Consider the following 22,560-nt stretch of genomic DNA (forward strand, 5'->3'; position numbering starts at 1 on the left):
AGACTTAAGGAATTAGTTTTCTGTTAATATTCACCTTTAAATAAAATATTATTCTGTAGTCAACACGGAAGTTACTACTTTCTATTCCCCAAAGTAGGTTATTCTCAAGGGTGTTTTAATCAAGCATGAACTGTAATTGGTGGATTCTGGAGCTAAATTTAATGTCAGATTTCCCCAAAAAACCTTCTCATTCCAGAAAGAGCTATCATTTCTGCTGCTGATGTCTGAATGTTTGGAAGAGTAATCACTCAACCCTGCTGGTACCAGTTTCTGAGACCATCATGGGACCTGAAGGTAGCCTTCTACATAGTGGACAGGTGCACATCATCATCTGGGGGAGTTTGGCAGCTGTTGCAACTTTCCTACTCATTACGTTCCTCATCTTTCTGTGCTCCAGTTGTGAAAGGTAAAACTTAGACGAGCAAAGTTTTGCTGAAACTTAAACATATCATTGTTTATTTTAGCTATTGCTACACAACTCAGACAGCAGAGGCTCCTGTGTATTAAAATTAATCCCATTTGCTTTCAGCTATAATGATGATGAGTCCATTTTCTGTTTCAATGAAGATTAAGCCATTGTTTTAACACTTTTGACAACAGTTCACACATCTGTGTGTTTGAAGATTTTCTGAATGCAATTATTTGGCTATTCATTTAACCTGATACTTGTGAAGATATCTTATCTTCACTTGAGTGTTGATATTTTGAAATCTGGATATTGTGTGAATTAAAGTGACAACTTTCAGAGTCGTAGTTCATTGTAGAATTTGGTACTTAATAACTATTTTTTGACTTTTGAACTTTTACTTATTAGAGAAGCATTAATATTAATTGTCAGAACAGTTGCCTTAAAGACAGAAGATTATTTTGGAAAACCAGAACCTCAGTTAGTGAATACATTTCAGAAGTAGAATTTTTTTTTAATGAAAAGAAAGACATCCTCACTTCAGTGTAGACAACACAGTTATGTTAACTAGAAATTTTATGTCACTGATACCATGGAAATCAAAGCCATTCTGCATACAGTCTCTCTAGAACAAGATTCACTGACTTAAAATTAATGTTGGGAAGTAGGGGGGTGAAAATCTTGTTTTACTCAATCTTGGGCAGAATCTATCTAATAAAAGGCACCCAAGTACTGACTATTAGCCCTCTGGGACTAAAAGCAGACTTCTTAGAAGTGAGTTTGGAGTAGAAGAAGCTTGAGGGCATGTTTTTCTGTTAGGAAGTTCGTTTTTTGTAATAATTTTACCTCCCATTAGGTGTCACTCTTCCCTTACAGATTGCATGTGGTAATTCTGCTTCTCAAAGATTGCCCATTTTCTGATCCAAACCAATCCAAGGGAATTCTATTGTCTTTCAAAAGTGGGTACCATAGATTGGAAAAAGTATGAAACACCCTGAGTGCACATAACATTGCCCAGTAGCCCAGTAGATAAATATGTTTATTTATCTAAATTCCCTTGTAGTACTTGTAGTACTTGATTTTTCCAGCAAAAACTTTCTCGCTGAAGCAAATGGGAGGGTAAGGAAACCATTTATGTACTTCAGACCAATTATCAATATATGTGAGATTATAAATTACTGAGAATGTGCTGATTTGTATTGGTAAGAGTTCCCTTATACTCATTGTCCCTTTATCAGTGAAATCACAGTTCTGATGCCTTACCCTGTCTCTATATGTCTCACACATGCATGTATATTGTCACATACATGTACACACATGTGTGTACATGTACGTGTGTGTGTGTGGTTTTTATGCCTATGATTCCTGTTCATACATTTTGGTTTAATACATTGTGTTTCAATGCAATGTATTTCAGGCAACAACTTCTTCAGGCATGAAGTGAAAAGTTTTCTGTTAGTTGACCAAAAATATTTGCATAGATCTTTTTATTATCTTATTGAACTTCCCTCCAGCAGATGAGGAGATATGATTCATGGCATAATCTGACTATCCCTTCTTCCTTTGGAAGCAGTCAATTTTTTTAAATGAAAGAAATAGATTTTATCAAGAATTAAAGCAGTATTTTCTAAACCCTAGTGAACTAAGCATATAAAGTACAGTATGTTTAATTCTTAGGTCTATGTCTATATAAATATGGAATGTCACTAAAAGTTCATTTTTTAATTTTCAGAGAAAAGAAGCCAAAACAACAAAATGGTGACCATGAGAACCTGATGAATGTGGTAAGGGTCTGATTTCTTTCTTTTTTTTTTTTTTTAAACAGTTGTACATTTTAACATGTTTCCACATGCCCAGGGCCAGAAGGAAGCCAGGCAGGATGCCTAAAATCAGCTTTGCCTCAGCTATTCTTTGTCCTTTGGGTTAGGTTTCAGGGAAACCATCTGAAAAAGCTTAGTCCCTACCATTTTATGCCCATGTTGTTAGCCTAGTAATGTGGAAATCAATAGAAGAATTTCCCATAATCACATGATTGTCATTGCCCAGCTTTGGGAGTGTTTAAATTTTCTTGAATTTGTGGCAGCTCTGTATTCTTTAGAGCTTCTGCTAATCCTACTCCCATTGTTAAGTGGATAGCTCAAGGGACTTGGCTTCTAACAGTCTATGTATAGGACTATGCCCTTTTGCATGAACCTTGCCTGCTCCTCCAAGCCTTGGCCCCAGAGACCCATTGTTTTGATTGGTCTCAAGAGACTGGCATATGTCACTTGAATAGCAGCAGCTCTAGGGAGTTTAAAACCTTGCCTTAGGTTATATCTGCCTCCAGAAATTTCCCTCAATGGAAATGTACCTGAGAATGACTCCAGGGAATTTGGGATCATCTTAGAGGAAATTTGAAAGTTTATGTTAGTGATGGTACAATGTTATGCTGGAAAATACTCTCATAATCTTCCTGCTTTGGAACTACTTTATTCAGTCAGCCTAGAGCCAAGTTTGTCTGAAAGGTTAGAATCTTAAAGATATTGCTTTTGAGAGTATTCTCCCCAATAGAAATTGGTACTTAACTGGTGAAAGAGACTAAGGAGGTTTGGTAAATAAAAGTAAATGCACATATTGTATTTATTAGCAAAAGTTATTGGGAAGTCAGCAAACATTTATTAAATGCCTCCTATATGTCCTAAGCACTGGAAACACAAAGAAAGCAAAAAGAGAACCCACTCTTAAGGAGTACAGTCTAAAGGGAGAGACAATAAACAAACAAGATCTATACAGGATAAATCTGACCCCTATATCCTTCAGAACCTACCCAAAAGACCTCATAGTAAAATGTATTTTCAAAAAGAATGAGTCCTCAACTTAGAGAAACAGAATATTAGTGTTGGAAGAACCAAAATAACCCAAAGCTAAATAGGAGTCACTTCTGCATTGAAACTGTCAACCTCTACCAGAATCAGATTAAATATAGTTGGCAAAAGTTAAACAAAATAAATAAAAATGCAATATAGATAATGTTCATTTGTGATTTTCTAAGCTGATATATGGCCAGGCCACATCTCTTTAAAAAAGTGATTATATACCATTTCCTTGAAAGATCTCACCTTCTCAAAAAAAATGTGCAATTTTTCAAGACAACCTATTTTACTTTTGAATGACTCTAAATGTCAGGAAGTTCAGGGTTGTTTTTGTTTTGTTTATTTTGGTTTTCCTTTATATCCACCATAAAGCCATCCCTCTGAAACTACCCCTCATTGTCATTACCTCTGTTTGCTTTTTCAGGTCAAGTAGACAATTCCAATGCTTTTTCCACATGACAGCCTTTTAAATACTAGAAGACAGTTGTCAAGCTCCCACCCTTAATACACACACACACACACACACACACACACCCCACACTGCTTTAGGCCAAAACCATAATTAAAGCAGGATGACTGGAACTTTGCCTTCCTTCTGTTGATGATCTCCAATTTCTCTTGGATATATCTTCTTTTCATAGAGTTGTCTGCATGCTGTCTCCCCCATTAGACTTTGGGGATTATCATGTAGAGATAATCATACACCCAAATAAATCAGCAATTCCATACCTCTTATAGTAGTCCATTTGAAAAGGATTTTTTCTTATCTTATAAGATGTATAGTATAAGATAGGAATAGAGGGGAAAAGGGAGATTGAATAATTCACATCATTCATAGTAGTAACACAAATTGTCATGTGGGCAAATTAGAATATGGGATTTTTTACTTCTGATAATTTTATACTGATATTTGGAATGTGGAGCAGAAGGGAAACAGCATGATTTTTAAAGGAAATGCTTTCAATGTTGACAGCTTTGTTTTGACTTGTAAATTGCTTAACTTTACTATAGAGGTAATTGAAACAGAGATACACTCCTGCCAATTAGTTACCTTCCTGATTATAATCATATACTATAGCTAAATTGTCTCTAACCACAATTTTAAACAAAATTTAATCATATTATAGCCATATATTATAACATTTTAATTAAATTTGCCAAGCATTATAATGTATGAGGAGGCTGACTACTCCTAAAAAATAAAATAAAGTAAAATGGAGAAAAATAAAGTGATCCTGAAAGGTCAGTTTTACTTTCAGATGTCCCATTTACCCGTATTTATATGTGTTCTTGAGAATAAGTAAGATTTAGAATGCAAGTTCTTTGCCATCAGGGACTGATTTTGCTTTTTATTTGTATCCCAAGCACTTATCAAAGTGTCTGGCACATGAATGGATGAATGAAATGAGCATTCTTTAAGCACTTACTATGTGCCAAACACTGTGGTAAGGGGTGGGAGTCTAAAAATTTGAGACAGCTCTCCTCTCAAGAAGCTGACACCCTAATTGAAAGAGACAACAGATAAAAGGAAGTTCAGTTGCAGAATAGACAGAAAACCCTGTTAAGTCCTAATGGGCAATGGCTGGGCAGGTGACAAGGCTCAGGGATCCTTACATTGCAGAATAGGTCAGATAACTATGTTTTTGTATAGAATGTCTAGAAGATGGATGAATGATAAAAGTTAGTGGTCTTCCATCTCTTTGGATGGAATAGAGTATATCACTCCCATCTTGCATAAAAAGTTTAAACAACCAAGTAGCCTAGAGGATTCTGACTCTCAGGATTAGGGAAGGGGACAAAGGTCCCCCTCTCACCCATCTCTCTCACGCACCTTTCCCACCCTCTTAGTCTAATATCTTTTCCCTTCATCTCCTAGGACTTGTGTCCTCTAGAAAGCCCAGGTAAGTTCTGGGTAGTCTTCTGGGAAAGTGATGAAGCCTAAGTAATAAATAAAGATTTGCTCCTTCCCTCCCTCTTCTTCCTATTTTTCTCTCTTTCTTTCTTTCTCTTTTTTTCTTTGTTCCTTGCACTACTCCCAACAATTTATTTATTTATAACCTTCTTTTCTTTTTAAATTTTGAGTTCCCTCCCTCTCTCCCTCCAATTCATTTCTCCCACACACATAGAAAAGGCAAATAATATAATATTAATTATATCTGTGAAATAATGTAAAGCATATTTCCATATAGGAGAGAGAGACAGAGACAGAGAGAGAGAGAATGAAAATGAATTATACTTCAGTTTGCACTCAGGGTTCATTAGTTCTCTCTCTGGAGGTAGATGGCATTTTTTCATTATGAGTCATTTGGAATTGTCTTGGATCATTGTATTAATCAGAGTTGCTAAGTCTTTCACAGTTGATCGTCATTCCAACATTGCTGTTACCTAACACAATGATTATTCGGTTTCTCACTTCATTTTGCATCAGTTTATATATGTCTTGCCGTCTTTTTCTGCAACCATCCCCCTCCTCTTTTCTTATAACACATTAGCACTCCATTTCAATCATATGCCACAATTTGTTCAGCCATCCTATAACTGATGAGCATCTTTGATTTCTAATTTTTTGCCATCACAAAAAGAGCTGCTATAAATATTTTTGTACATATAGGTGCTTTAGTTTTTTCTTGGATCTCTTTAGGGTATAAACCTAATGGTGGTATTGCTAAATTAATGGGTATGCACAATTTTGTAGCCCTTTAGGTACAGTGCCCGATTGTTTTTAACAATGGCTGGACCAGTTCACTATTCTACAAACAATTCATTAATGTAACCACAAAAAGAGCTTCTACAGGCATTTTTGCACATAAAAGTCCATTTCACTTCTTTATGCCCTTTGGGCATAGTTCCAAATTGCTCTCCAGAATGGTTGGATCAGTTCACAATTCCATCAACAATGTTATCAGTGCCCCAGTTTTCCCACATCCCTTCAAAAATTTATCATTATCTTTTCCTGTCATCTTAACCAATCTGAGAAGTGTGAGGTGGTACCACAGAGTTGTTTTAATTTGCATTTTTCTAATCAATAGTGATTTGGACCACTTTTTCATATGACTATAAATGGCCTTAATTTCTTCACCTGAAAATTGTCTGTTCATATCCTTTGATCATTTATCAACTGGGGACATTTTGAACTTTATGTTAAAGTTGGGCTCTGATCAACTAGGGTGGGAGGCATTATTCCAAAGTTTATAATGAAAATTTTCAGTGCTTCCAATGTGGAGTTATCTTGTGAGAGGTATGTATAGTCACTGCTTTCCTGATCTAGCCTCTGATTTTTACCCAAGAAGCTCCTTACGTCCTCAGCTTCTTTGTGACCAATCACAAGTGCTCCTCTCTATTCTAGAACTACAACTGCTTAAATCAGTACCAGCTGCACCCGGTACCAGCATAGAGTGTCCTGTAATTTCTTTCTGATCAGTTGTCCAACCCCCTTTACCATCTCTGATCTGAGAGTTCCCAAAGTTTCTGTCACAATCTCCTTCAAGGCCCACCACTGATGTTCCCATCCAACTCCAGACTTGTGTCCACCTCATTGTTACAGACCTTTCTTCTGTATTTTCTAAGTTGTCTTTGACTAGAAAAATACCTGCCTTCAACCTTTTGTTGGTTCTACAACTCCAAAATTTGATTTAAGGCATTTTTTAAATAGTATTTTACTTTTCCAATTACATATAAAAATAGTTTTCAACATTCGTTTTTTAAATAAGATTTTGAATTCTATGTTTTTCTCTCTCTATCTCTTCCCTCCCCTTTCCCCAAACAGCAAGCAACCTGATATAGATTTTGAAGTATTTATTTTCAAATCGTTAGAAGGGTAATGTTGGGAGAGTTCATCTGGGGCCCAGCTCTACTTTGCTGTCTTCAGAACATAATTTCCTATTGCTACATGTTTCACATGAGGGTATTTTTTAAATCACTTTGGTTTAACTCCTGTTACAACATAATATATTTTTTAACTGTTAAATGTTCGTTTTTTTTACAGCCTTCAGATAAGGAGATGTTCAGCCATTCAGTTACTAGTCTGGGTACTGAACTTCCTGCCAGCAGTGAACAAAATGGGGGCCTTACCAATGGAGACAGTAAGTTCTGCTGAGCTTTTCAATATGTAAAAATCCTATCCTACATACTTGATCATGTTCAAAACTTAATGAATATCCAGAAACTTAAATATAGTTTTAAATTTAGCTTCTATCAGTTTATTCACTTTTAGAACCAGTTTTGTAATGTCAATCTGATTGAATTGCAGTTATTTTCTTCTGGCTCAAATTTTTTTTTTTTTGGTTCTATGGTTCCAAGTTATAACTTGCTTCCTTTTATAATATAATCTGAATTAGCTGTGTACTTATCATATAAAAGGTTCTTAATAAATGTTTGTTTGACTGAATTAGGTACATAATAATCCTCATTGAAGTTTTATTGGAGCTAGAAGATAAACATCTGAAAACATCTTCCAACTTTTGTTAAGTCTAAAAACTTAGAATACAGGTGGTATTTTATTTTTAAAAAGCTAGAGTTACTGGTCCATAGCATTATACTTCATAAAGATAATTTTTCATGTAAAAATATTGGTTTAGTACTTTGCCTTACAACATTAACAATTCATTGGCCAACTAGAATTTAGAATTCAGACTTCATACCTTCTTATCAGGATTGACATGAAGGGGTAGGAAAGAACTACAAAAAAAGGAGAGAGAGAGAAATATATATGCTCCACCTTTATGCTCATGGATGATAGTACTTCTAATATAGTCTTGTTGATCATAAACATGCTTTCAGAAATTTGTATTTGATCACAAATGATGACAATTTCTGTACCAAAATAATCTGGTGTTCTGCTTGGGTCCATTATTTACCCTTCAAAGAGCTTCTCATCCAAAGATTGTCATTGATTATCCTACCTCACCTGAAAGGACCAGTGGAGTCAGTGAACATACAAAGAGGAAATTGCTCAGTAGGGATTAAAATAAGTATCATTATTTTTCCCACAAGAGGCACAAAAGGTGATTTTTGGGGGGTCTCTGGAAAAACAAGTGTATATATACACACTGAAGTATAGTAACAGCTAGGTACCATTTGTAATGAAAGGCATGTGAGACTATTTGTAATACAGTGAAGGAATATTCTTTTGAGACAAATTGTATCCCTTTTTTGGTGGAGTAGCATTGGAAATAAAAATTAAGTTTTGTTGAAGAAATTAATTTGAAACCTAAAGTCATCATGGGTGAAGTTATTACAACTAAGTAGCTTTACTAAATTGCTAACAGTTTAATTTTGAGAGATATGCTAGTTTATTTCCTTCCAAATTATGAGTAAAATAATAAGAATCCTTAGTCTATAGTCATGTCTCTATAATTTTCTCCTTCAAGTCAAAGAAGATGAAGTATTGTGATTTTTCCTCGCTTAACAGTATAGTAAATCACACAGAGTAATGTTTTAGAGGTAATTGAATCTCTTTAATTCTTTTTTTCTTCTCCTACTATTCTTGTAGTTCTTTCAGAAGACAGTACTATGACATGCATGCAACATTATGAAGAAGTACAAACTTCTATTTCTGACCTGTTGGATTCTCAGGATAGTACAGGAAAGTCAGCAAAATGTCATCAAAGTCGAGAATTACCTAGAATTCCTCCTAATGATACTTTGGATACTATTCTTACCACAAGAAATGTGGAGAATGACCAGGGTCTTGGAATGGAAGGACCATATGAAGTTCTCAAAGATAGTTCCTCCCAGGAAAACATGGTGGAAGATTGTCTGTATGAAACTGTGAAGGAAATAAAAGAAGTAGGAACATTAGCCAATCTTGAAAAGGGCCAAAGTGGAAGACCAAATTCTGTAACTGCTTTTAAAGAGATTCAGGGCCCTCAGGTCTTGAATAAAATTGAGTCTGCAGAATATGCCTCTGTGGACCGAAATAAAAAAAGTCGACACAGTGTCAATGCAGAAAGTATTCTTGGAAATTCCGTGGATGTAGAGGAAGAAGCCCCACCACCTGTCCCTGTAAAACTCCTTGATGAGAATGAAAATGTACAGAATAAAGCAGATGGGGAGACAGCAAATAAAGGGGCCACAGAGAGCACTGGCCAAATCAACAAGGTAAGCTGATTCTTTTCTCATATTCTTAGAGTATAAAAAAGGGCAAAAATTATTTGTGTGCAAAATTGACCACCAACTTTAGTGAGAGCGCCTTTTAAAAATTTTATTCCAGATACATATCATGTAATACCAATGGAGGCTTACATTCTACATGTCTTCAGGGAAATTGCTCTGTAAATGTTCATACTACTTGAATGATGAAAGCTTTTTACTGACTTCTAGGATTAGGATTTTTTCTTCTCACATTACTGCAGTGATAACTTATTTTTATAAAGAATCTCAGAACCTTTTTTGGTTATTATCCAATTTTCACATTGTGAAATCTTAGAGGTGGTAAAACAGAAGTAGAGATTATTTGCTTGAGGGTTAAAAGGCCACAGAATATTATATAATCTTCCTAAACCTCATATAAGTCATGTTTTATTCTTAGGATTTGTGTCAATCCCATGATGCAAATTTTTTACATAAGTAAATTTCATGTGAAGTGGAGGATTTTTTTCATTATGAAAATGTTAACAATAATAATAAATGAAATTATTTTTTTAAATGAAGTTTTACAAAGCACAGAATCACAAAGTATCATATTTGGAGGGGAGCCCAAAAGTCCAATTCGGATTTACAGCAAGAATCACTTCTCCATTCTCTCTAACAAGTAGTTGTTTAGCTCTGCTGGATTAATATAAAGTCAATTATACCAACAGCTCAAGAAATAAAAATGGGAAAATCCAAAAACATCAGTCCCCATGATCAAAGTCCCTACAAAGGTATTCACAAATTTTATGTCAACACATATATTCCTATTTCGGATAACCAAATGAAGCAAATCCTAGTAGAAACTATCACCAGGCATACTAGTTTGAATTGGTAACATGATGAAAGAAGAGAAGACTGGATTTGAAATGAAAAAATCTGGGTTTCAGTCCAGCTCCAACACTCACCAGCTGAGCAGCTTTAGCCAAACCAAATGATTTCATCTCTGTGATTTTGTTTTAAAAAAAAAAGTAATCATCATAAATTGCATCACCTACCTCACAGGGCTGCCATGATTTAAAAAAATCTTTAAGCTGCTATATGTGGGTTTTGCTATTATTCTTTTAGTACAAATAAAAAATAAACCTCATTTTCTGCTTCATGAGCAATAAAGGCTTGTTAACAGAAGGACCAAAATTTAAGAGAAATAATTTTAGCTTCACTATTAAAAACTCAGATTTGTAAAAGGATTAGTCATAAAATTACCAAGGTAAATAGGACTTCAGAAGTCATCCAATACAAGCCATACCTGAATAAAAATACTCTGGCTCACTGTGATATTAAATTTGCATTCATTTATTCATAATTTATAATATATAAGGCAGAAGGCTAGGTATTATGAAATATAAAGGCCTAAATGACTGACTGAAATAAAACAGTCCCTGCCCTCCAAGAACTTATATTTGGTTAGGGAAACACAATTAAATGTAATACAAAGACAACTAAAGAGGGAGAGCTTTTGAGAACTGAGGAAATTAAATAAGAGTTCATGGAGTAGACCAGTGATATATGACTTGAAACTTTGAAAGAAGATAAGAGATGAAGAGAGGATGTATTCCAGATATGGGGAATGGCTTGTATAAACTCGTGAAGATTTTAAATGAAATATGAAGTTCAGACAACAGTTATTACTTCAATTTGGATAGAAGCCAGGGTTCATGAAAAGAGTATAGCATGAGATAAAGCTGGAGAGATAGGTAGGGGACAAATTGCAGAAATATTTAAATGCCAGGTTAAGGAAGACAGTTAGTAGGGGTATGTGACATATTCAGACTTGTGATTTAGATAGCCACATCAAGGGAGATTGGATCCAGACTGAAAGAAGGGAGACCAATTTAGAGTCTATTATGCTAGTCTGGGGGACAAAAGCTTGAATCAGAATGTTGGCTATATGAGTAGAGAGAAACAAAATTTGAAAGATGCTATGGAACTGGAATCAATAAGACTTGTTTAGGTATTAAATACTCAATGTAAGAGAGAGGGAAAGGTCAAGGCTGATTCTCAAAGTTATAAATCAGGATAACTGCCCTTAACAGAAATAGGCAGGTGGGAACTAATAGCAAATTTAAGGGGAAAGTCATGAGTTCTCTTTTGTATATACTGAGTTTAAAATGCTTCATATATGTGATTTCTCCAGGAGGATTATTGACATTGTATAACACAAGTTTGGAAGATCTGTTAGGGTTAGTATTCGATCTGGATGTCATCTGATACAGAAGCTGATGAGATAACCAAGAGATTAATTGTTGAGAGAGATGAGAAAATGGAAACCATGGACACTCTTCTGAGGGAATATCCTCAATGAGCATGAAAAAGCTATGGAGAACAGAGTTTTTCTGAATTCAAATCTATACTCAAACATTTACTGGCTGTGAGATTCTGGGCAAGTCACTTAACTCTATGTGCCTCAGTTTCCTATTCTGTAAAATGAGCTGGAAATTGCAAACCATTCCAGTATCTTTGCCAAGAAAACCCCAAATGACACTAGATGTCATTTGCAAAGAAATAGCCTTGTCTGGGAGCAGATGAGATATCCAAAACAGTGATTGTTGAGAGAGATGAAAACAGTGGAGATGGAGGGAGGGCATACAGAACAAAACCCTGGGAACACCCTGAGTGACAGGAGAGTGACAATAATCCACTGTAGAAGGAGAAATGATCAAACGATTGGGAAAAGAACCAGAAGAAATTTGTGTCATATAAACCATCAAAGGACAGGAAGAGAGGCGTTGTAAATACTATCTTGTAATCACTCATAACCTTACTGTCCACAAAGAGCAACCAGTTAGCCTTAAAAAATCTCCAGTGATTACCACTTTTATACAACTCTAATGGTGAGGGAGTTTTTCCTTATATGAAGTAAAAATTAGCATTAGAGTTAAATTCACATAGCTAGTAAGTATGAGGATTTGAAGTCAGAAAAAATGAGTCTTCCTGACTTCAGACCTGGCACTCTCTGTAGCTTCCATCCTTTATTTTAAAGTCTGTGAGTTCTATTCTTTCTACCATGAGACACTTTTTCTCTCTTTGCCCTTTTTGCTGTTCCTTGCACTTGATATTCCCATCTTCCAGTTCAGAGCAGTTTCACTGATTATCCCCCATTCTTGGAGAATTCTCTCTTTTTATTACTACTTCCTGATATACTTGGCTTCTTTCAAGCCTCAATCAACTAAAGTCTCACCTTCTACAGCAAGATTTTCACAATCATCCTTAATCTTTATGCCTTCCCTTGAAGACTACCCCCCAATTCAACTTGTATGTATGTATATATATTTATCTTATATGTATCTGTGTATGTGTTTTTTGTTTGCACATAGTTCTTCACATGTTGTCTACTTCTTTGGACTATGAGATCCTTGACAGCAGGTATTATTTTTTACTTTTCTTCTTACACTAAGAACTTAACACATTGCCTATTACATTTTCGTTGCTTTCCCGTTATGTCCAACTCTTTGTGATCTTACTTGGAATTTTCTTGGCAAAGATATTAGAGTGGTTTGCCATTTCTTTCTCCATCTCATTTTCTAGATGAGGAAATTGAGGCAAACAGGATTAAGGGATTTGATCAGGCTCATAGAACCAGTAAGTGTCTGAGAGCAGATTTGAAAATGGAAGAGGAGTTTTCCTAATTCCAGACATGGCAGTTTATCACTGAGCCACCTAGTACAAGTAGGCATTTACTAAATGCTATTTGATTGACTGATTTATAGCCATTCATATACTAGACCTTCAGATTCTCTTCTTTTCCAAACTTAATAGTTCCACTTCCTTCAACTTATATAAGTTTAATGCCTATCCTAGGGTTTTACCTATATAGAGCTTGTGGTTCACTAACAACTCAATCAATAAGCATTCCTATTCCAACTTTTTCATATGAATTGCTTTCTAGCCCATTATCCTCATCTTCTACTTCTGTAACTGAATTTTTTTAAACCAAGCATGGCATTTTGCATTTAGGAAGGAAGTAGGGTGAAACCATGAAAGCATTTCCTTTTTCATATTTTAATATAAGGCATGGTCGTCAGAAATTAACTCCATAGGAATTAGTGGAAGGTAAAGTCAGACTGTAGCCAAAGGAATGCATTAGATTCCAGCAAAGTCCTTTTTCACTTTGCTTGACCTCTGGAGAATTGCTTTGTTTAATTGTTTGGAAAAATTATGTTGTGAATATCAATTTTTCAAGCAAAAAAATTCTTGGCATATAAAAATAATGAAGTTTGTTTTTTTATTCTTCTTAACATCCCAAATTCAAAAAGCAAAAATAAATCTAAAACCCCACAATCCTAAAAAATAGAGCACACTAAGACAGTTAAAGCCTTTTATTGATAGTATTCAGCTGGTAAAAGGGTTAATGAAATGAACCAATTGCTATTAAACAGTAGCCTAGACTTCACTTCATATATATATTAGAACAAATTAGAGTAATAAACCTTGCAACCCAAATTGGTTTTACATAGAAACATATAATATGAGTAAGCAACTAGGTGTGATATCTCCACATAGTAACAATTCATACTTTAAGTCTTCTACATTTTTTGGTTAATTTTAAAATGGTAAGGATATGGTCCTGCAAAAGACTTGAGGAAGCGAATGGGAACAAGCCACAGAACAAAAGACTTTATGTTTCCTGTTAATACTAATGTTAATAGTAATCCCTTGAAAAAGGACACTTTTGACTTGTGTATTGATTACATAAGAAAGATTTGGTATTGATTAGAGAGTAGGCAGATGGCTAAGTAATTACTGATAGTCTCTCAATTACCTTTTTTTTTGTTAGCGGGGGAGATTTGCAGTGGAATTTTTCTAGTCTAGCAAAGCCTGATGGCTAAATATCCCATGAAATAATGTTTCTTATTGCCTGTTGGCATACAATAAATCCCATTTAGCCAATTCATTTCTTTGCTTCTCCAAGGAGTACCTGTGAGCCAGACTTCCATTTACCTACAACTTCATCCTTTCTTCTGGCTTTGTTTACAGCAAGAATATCAAGATTGATATGACAGCTGCTTTAGCAATATGCCCACTTCTTGGTCATTGGACAAGTATCTCACATTTAGAGTATCAACCATCAAATTAAATTCTATCAATGTGTGATTCTTAGCACCTGCTACCCGCTTTTCTGTAACTTTGCCTGTGTTAATATAGAAGTAGTAACAGAACACACACAGTACTGGGCCATTCTTTTTCTTTGTTTTGGAGTTTCTGTGGCCAAAAAAATTCATTACAAAGCAGCCTTCCTCTTATTACTGCTCCTCTTTCTACTTAGCAAGACTCGTCCTATAAAGAAAGACTTCATCTACTCCTGAGGTCATACTTAACCCTTTGTAACATGATATATTCCATTAACTAAATCAATAATCAAAACAAAGACACATAGGTGTCTGCTATATGTCAGGCACTGTGCTAAGCACTGGGGATACAAAAAGATGCAAAAGACCATCTGTGCTTATACTGTGGAGGAATGAGGAAGAGAACATATAAATAAATATGTACGAAACAAGCTACACGCAGAATAAATAGGAAAGAGGGAAAGCAATAGAATGAAGAGGGGGTTAGGGAAATCTTCCTGTAGAAGGCAGGATTCTAGTGAGATGTCAAGGAAGTCAGGAAGGCCGATAATCAGAGCAGATGAGCATTCTAGAGACAGCCAGAAATGTCCAAAGCCAAGAGTTTCAGTGTCTCCTTTGTGGAACAGTTAGGAGGCCACTGTTGTTGGATTGAAGAATACAGGTTGGGGAGTAAGAAGAATGGGAAGAAGCAAGGTTTTGAAGGTTTTTGAATGTCAAACAGAACATTTTTTATTTGCTTCTGGAGGCTATAGGAAGTTTATTAAGTGGGAGAATTTATTGTGTATGTATTTGGACTTACACTTCAGTGAAATCCTTTTGGTGGCTGAATGAATAATGTAGTAGAGTGGAGAAAGACAAGGTAGGTAGATTCACCAGAAGTCTGTTGTAATACTCCAGGTATGGGGTGATGAGGGTGAATGATGGAAGTGAACATAGGGGTGGGGAAGCAGAGGATAAAAAGGAGTCCAGGATGATTCCTAGGTTATGAACCTAAGAGATTGGGAAGAGGGTGTTTCCCTAAGGAAAGGAAAAGTTTAAGATCTCTAATGAGAAAGAACCCACCACTAGGATTCTTTACAATTTGCACCCATTGCTTCTGGTTCTACAAAACAAGGACAAGTAGATTAAGGCTAATCTCTCTTCAATATGACAACTCTTCGCTTACTTAAAAACAAATCTATCTTCCCAAACTCTTCTCCAAGCTAATCCCCAATTCTTTCAAAAACCAGTCCTCACACAGTCTCCAGTCTTCTCATTGTTCTATCATTATTGCCCTCTTCTGAATGTGCCTCTGTGGTCTGTCTTAAAACACGGTACTCAGAAATGGACACTGTATTCCATATGCATTATGACAAGAACAGAAGCCCTTTGTGCTCTTTTTGTGTTGCCTTTTTGACTTTCATACAGGTATTTTGATTCATGTTAAGTTTTTAATCCCTAAAATCTATCTATAATCAATATTTGTGAAGTACTTCCTCTGGGCCAGGCACTAAAACCTCCCTTTTTCCCCAAAGAAGTTCTGTCCCTCATCATGTATTTTTGAAAATAGATTTTTTTAACCCAAGTATATAACTTTATTTTTTCCCTATTAAATTTCATTTTATTCAATTTGCCCCATTATTCTTCCTATTGAGATATTTTTTCAATTCTGATGCAAGCAGCATCCATTGTGTTACCTGTCCTTCCCTATTTTATATCATTTTAAGGTATTATAAGCATACTAATTCTGTGTTCATGTCATTGATAAAAGTGATGAACAGCCCAGGGTCAAGGGGTCTTTAAAGGGAGTGAAATAGCATCATTAAATCACAATTGGCTTTTTCCAGGAGAAAAAAGAAGAGAAAGTGGGTATACTGAGAATAATTGTAAACACAAACTCAAATTCATTATGTTCTTGCTTTTGCAAGAAACTTAAAAAAAATCTTTCCTAATCATCCATACCAAGAAATTTTTTCCTTTGTATTTAATTTTCCACATATCCATTGAATAGACACACATGTATGATACTCTGTCTTCAGAGACTGTGAATTGACTGAAATGGTTAAGGCTCTGAAGAATTAATCAGATGATGACAGATGCAGTCCCCCAAGTGCCACAGAAAAGGTGTTCATCTAATTAAAATGTCTTCAGAATCAAAGTCTTTCTAAGCTACAGCTTTATCATATCGTCCCAATGTTCATCTCTAAGTACATGCATAATGCATTGAAACACAGGCCTGACCCATTCTGGAGCCTTGTATTCACGTTGTAGCCAAAAATGGTAATTGATTTTTAGGCTGTCTTTTAAAACATGAACTGCTGTATGTTGTTAGCCATTATCTGATAAATTTTATTTTTCCAGGCAATACAAACTGCAGTTCATTTAGTAACTCTGATTTTAATTGTGCAAATCAAAAAGTACTCTGTTGTGACAGGACCTAATTTTTAGGTGGCTTTTTAGTCACTTCTTGAAATAATATAAAAATTATTTTTCTTTCATCTCTTTTTTCATCTTTTTTATTTTTGCCCCAACCTCATTAAATTCATTAGATGATGTTTTTTTTTTGACAAAATTCCATAAAATATATGAACATTACATTCTTGCTTTGCTTTTGTCTTCACTCATATCAACACGATATATCCATATGCTGGCATATGCCGCATAGTATTGTACCAAACAATGTCTTTTTATACATTCTCATTTGAACCTCAAAATAACCTGCAGAAATAGGTAGCATTGTGAGTGTTATTCCATTGATAGAGTAAGAAACCGAGTCTCAGGGTCAATTGGTTTGCCCAAGATGGCAATGACCCTATAGTACTAACTGCCTCAGGTAACCCCAAAATTCTCTCATCTTCTCTCTCTCTTCCCCCACATAGAGTAAAGTAATACTTGCATGATTGATTTGATTTTTATGATCTTTGACTCTCTCTTCCTTGATATTCTTATCAGTCAAGTGTGGATGATAATACTTGTATTACATAGAACAGGAGGTTGTTGTGAGTATTTTTTGACAATATTTGACAATATTTATTGAGTACTTTGTAAACTGAAATGTGCAATAAACTAAAGGTTAACTATTATGAAAATAATATAATTAAAATATTAAAATAATTTAATAAAAATAACTAACTTATTTAAAGTAAAATGCAATGTATTGGTCTTCTCTTACACAGCAAGACACATGGATGGAGATCAAACAAAATAGTTTGATATATATTAGTGTGAAAATCTAGTAGTCTTTCCTACCCTATAAATAGAAAAGAATTCTCCTTTTGTTTACAGTTGCCATTTTGGGGGTTGCTTCTTCTCCTTCAATGTTTATTATACTCAAAGCCTCTGTTTAATAACTAGCCCATTCCTCTTTCTTAGTTGTTGTTCAGTCTTTTCAGTCATGTCCAAATCTTTGTGACCCCATTTGGGGCTTTCTTGGCAAAGATACTTGAATGGTTTACCCTTTCTTTCCCTGGCTCATTTTACAGATGTGAAACTGAGGCAAACAGTTTTAAGTGTCTCGCCCAGGGTCACACAGCTAGTAAAAATCTGAAGACAGATTTGAACTCTGGAAGATAAATCTTCTTGGCTTCAGGCCTCACATTTTATCCATTATACCATGTAGGTGTCCCAGGCTTCACCTGCAAACTAGTCCACGCTATAAAATATAGAATGAAATTTCTATTCAGCCCACCCAGATGAGACTTGTGATACTTGGTTGTCTTTTAGAAGAGGACTTCTTAAACTTTTTCCATGCATGACCCCTTTTTGTGTGAACCCAGTTATACTGGTATATAAGATAGTTATAGAAATCAAACATTTAGTTATAATAAAAATATAATAAATCATAAACAATTCTTTGGTACTATATATGTGTATGTGTGTATATATATATATATATAAAATAAAATGTCATTTATTAAAGATGAAAACAAATTTGCATAGTAATGACATGAATATACTTGTTTATTTTTATATAAAGAAATCTTGGCAAAATATTTGATACTGTTTGCTGTTGCCAAATTATTCACAATCCCCAATCAGGAGTTGTGACCTATAGTTTAAGAAGCTTTGGTCTGGAACAATCCAGCCCTATTCATGAGTCAAATATTCCTAATATATCAACATATGGTCCCTCACAGTGTGGTCACATTTCATACTCAGACAAGATGATTTCTATATCCATGGAATTAGGAAAAGATTCCAAAAGGCTTGACAATTTTCTTGAATCAAAGAAGCTAGTAATGCAAATACTACATTTTTAAAAGAAGACATGATGATTTTCCTGAATTGAAGGTGCTGATATGTAAATTCCATAAGATTATTAAAGAAGTACTATATTTTTAAAAGGTTATCCCATTCAGCTACACTTATCATGATGTAATTGAAACAGTATCCTCCCTAATTTAGTGGATTATTTTAACTCATTATTATATAAAAATATGAAGAAGATTTTACTAGGTATCATCTCAGCAGATTAATTAATAGGTCAAAGAGTTGCTGAAGTGCACAGTTTCTTTACATCACTTTATATTGAAAGTTACTATTCAGGATCAAGTTATCAAACCCAATCCCAAAGCCTTATGGTAGCTTATCTGGAAAGCTGTTAATAATGTGAAAAGAATTTTTATGAGCAAAATATCCCATTGCTTATGCAAATGGAAGACTGAATCCTAAGTTTCACAGTATTTCGTCTTGATATGTATTTGTTCTTTTTAACAGAGACTTAGTTCGCTGTCTTACAAGTCTCGAGAGGAAGACCCGACTCTTACAGAAGAGGAGGTAGGTTTCTGCAACCATTCATTCCACAAATGTGTTAGATACCTAATGGGAACCAAACCCTGTTTGAAGCTTTAAGCAGCAAAAAGCCCTAGACATTACCTTACACCTCATGAAAGATTAGCATAAAACAGCTTTACTAATTATAAATCCCTGTGACAGACAAGTACCTACTCTCACCAAGTAAATGCCTTGTAAAATTTTTTTTTATCTACTATAGGCAAATACCATCTTAAGCATGCTAATAGGAATATGATTTTGGCGTTGAACATTTTATCCTGACCAGAAGTGACTGATAAGTAACAAGATAAAAAAGAATTAAGGAAAGAGGAATGAGATTTCTGGTAGGAAAAGAGTAACGTCAAAGACTCAGCCTTGAAGGCAGGCTTTGGAAAGGATCGATATATTCAAATATAGCCAAAATATCAAACATGCTGCCCATGTTGTGGCCCAGCAAGTCAGTACTAGATTAAAATTTAATTAGGAAATATTTAACAAAATAAATAAAATGCAGTAGAACATGGTTTATGTTATGATTTTCTCAGTCAGTACTGCAGAGATCCTTATGTATGAGTTAGTACTGTTTCTCTCTGAGTTTGACACTGCTGCTCTAAAGAATGGTCTAGAGGGAGTCAGGCAGAAAACTAGAGATTATCAGTAGTTGTATGACCACGTGTTGTAATATTATATGGAGCATTTTTGTTCACAGAAGATTAGTTGATTGACAAGATATAATCCTCTCATTTTTCCACCAACAAAACTTAAGCCCAAAAGGTTAAATGATGTGTTAGGTACTAGCAGAACAAGGGTTACAATCAGAGGACTAGTCTAAATCCCAGAATTGGAAGGAACTGCAGAGATGGTCCAGAACAAGCATGCCTTCTATAATTTACCCCAGAAGTGATCATCAGACTTTTCCATGAAGATCCTCCATAGAAAAGGTCTTTGTGACTTCTAAAGGCAACTCTAATTTGCTTTTTCTTTATAACAAATCTACATTTTCTTTCTTGCAAATTCTCATCTTTTTTAGTTCTTCCCTCTGGGGTACAACAAACAAATATAATCCTCTTGCAAATGACAGCCCATATAAATGATAACTGAATCATGGGAGTTCATGACATCATTATGAGAGAGAATGCAGGAAAAAAAAGAGATAGATGAATGTCTTCGGCAAATTCCCAAGCTTATGACAAGGTTGAATAACATAAATCACATGAAGGAATATTCAATCAATAAACATTTATTAAACACCTACTGAGTGTCAGATATTGTGCTAATAGCAGTTTTCTCCTCTAAATTGTATCCCCTCAGTTGATAACATTACAGAAGGAGAGAGCTAGAAAAGGATTGATAACATTACAGAAGGAAAGATCTAGAAAAGTGATTTTATCACAATAAGGTCTGTCTTAAACTGTTATCCATCTTTCTTCTTGATTTTATTTGACAGCCTTTATTCACATGTGCCCTCAACCTAACACCATTCACTCCACTTTCAAATCAGTTCATTGGTACAGCTTCTGGAGGAAAAGCACAGGCTTAGTAGTCGTAAGTTTGGGAGGGGATGTAGTAGAAGAACTGTAGGAGATGCTACTCCCACTCCCCACTTGATGTGTAATGATACAACACCAGCTGAACCAACAAGAAAAGAGATCTGGTGATGGAATTGTCTACATTGTAGAATGTATAAGGCAGGAGTCGTTGAGGTCAGGGAGAGAAGTTTCTACTGAGAAAGGACTGAAAAAAAGTAAAAGGGATAACTTCCTCACTGAGCCTCTTAGCTCTTGCTGCTGCTGTTTTATGTATAATAAAGCATTTGAAAAGTTGAACATAGAGAAAAAAACAAAAATATAAAGCTAAATAGTAATTCATAATAGAAGGAATATAATTATTAGAAAAGATATGACTAAAAAGAACTGAGACAGCAAATGAAAGAGGGAAAGGGAAACATATTAAGGATTTCTTCCTATAAAATGTATTCTAATATATAAACAAAATGTTTTTCTCCTGGCTTGGCTGAGCCAATGACATTTAAACCCAACCTTGTGCCAGTGGAAGTTTGGCATGCTAGAAAATTAAATACTCAACTCTCTCCAAAAAAGGTGGAAGAATTAACAGTTTTGCTAAAGCAAAGCTTTTTTAACTATATCTTGTGACCCATACAAGGTTGTGTAACTGAATAGGGAGGTCGCAAAATTATGATTTATTATTAGTAAATGTTTGATTTGTGTACCTATTTTATATACCTACATACCCAAAATCATGTAAAAATTTCTCAGGTGAAAAGGATCACAAGTGGAAAAAGTTTTAAAAGTCCTGCTTTCAAGGAACATCCATAGAGATCCAATAATCCTACCTGCCAAAATAATTTTCCTAATCTAATCATGTTTCTCTCCCGCTTAGAATATTCCAATATCTATTTCAGTGGGCATGAGGGATCTAATCCCATGAATTCACCCAAAAACATTTTTATGTATAACGTAATTAATAGAATCCCAGATTTTCAGTCGAACCCATACCTGATAGTATTCCCCTCCAAAACAAACCCCAAATTTTAGTCCGAAATCTTCAGTAAGGAGAAATCTACTCCCTTTGAAAGTTACCTGTTGCATTTTTTGTTCATTCTAATTGCTAAGAGGTTTTTTCTTTATATTAAACCTAATTTTTCCTCTTTCAACTTCCTTCCCATTGCTGCTCATTCTCTTTGGGGTCAGAACATTTGATAGTCATTCAGTTACATGAGTTAAATATGCCCAGTTTTTTCAGTTGATCCTCATAGGTCTTGAAGCATCTTCTTTCTTCTTTTCTGGCTGCTTTCTCATTTAACAGTGCCTTTAAATGTGGTACCCAAAACCAGACATATTACCTTTTACCTATATATTCTTAGACAATGCCCCCCCCACTAATCTATCACAGTTTTGAGTCATATGTAGACAATAAAACTTTCATATACTTTTTATATGAATAGCCATCTTGCAATTCAAGTGAATTTTATATTTCCACCTGTAAAATGAGAATAATAATACTTGCACTACCCAAATTATAGGATTGTTGTAAAGGAACATACCTTGTAAGTAATAGCACTTTCTTCCAAGATTCTCAAAGATATTGTTCTATTATAATTCTTACTCTTCAGAAAAAATAATAAATGTAAAACATTTGCTAACTTTAAGTGATATATAAATATTAGTTGTTATTTTAAGAGCAAAATATCCTACAGATTTGTCGTGTTGATTTTTTTTTGGGGGGGGTGGAATGGGAGTGAGATAAAGGTGGAGAAAATCATATCAAATCATAAGATATGGGAAATGTAAGGGACCTTAGAGTTCATTTAATCTAATCTCTGCATTTTATA

General features: G+C 34.8%; 1 protein-coding gene across 1 annotated transcript in view; it reads left to right on the plus strand.

The window, feature by feature from the left end:
* The first annotated feature begins 203 nt into the window (after positions 1-203).
* Positions 204-22,560, plus strand: part of PAG1 (phosphoprotein membrane anchor with glycosphingolipid microdomains 1) — a 33,513-nt gene continuing 11,156 nt past the window's right edge. The window contains exons 1-5 of the mRNA XM_051969986.1: positions 204-406; positions 2,139-2,190; positions 7,244-7,340; positions 8,750-9,357; positions 19,152-19,211. Of these exons, the coding sequence (XP_051825946.1) occupies positions 282-406; positions 2,139-2,190; positions 7,244-7,340; positions 8,750-9,357; positions 19,152-19,211 (942 nt within the window). The 5' untranslated portion in view covers positions 204-281. The remainder of the gene's footprint in view (positions 407-2,138; positions 2,191-7,243; positions 7,341-8,749; positions 9,358-19,151; positions 19,212-22,560) is intronic.

This window comes from Antechinus flavipes, chromosome 1, assembly GCF_016432865.1.
Source record: "Antechinus flavipes isolate AdamAnt ecotype Samford, QLD, Australia chromosome 1, AdamAnt_v2, whole genome shotgun sequence".
NCBI lineage: Eukaryota > Metazoa > Chordata > Mammalia > Dasyuromorphia > Dasyuridae > Antechinus > Antechinus flavipes.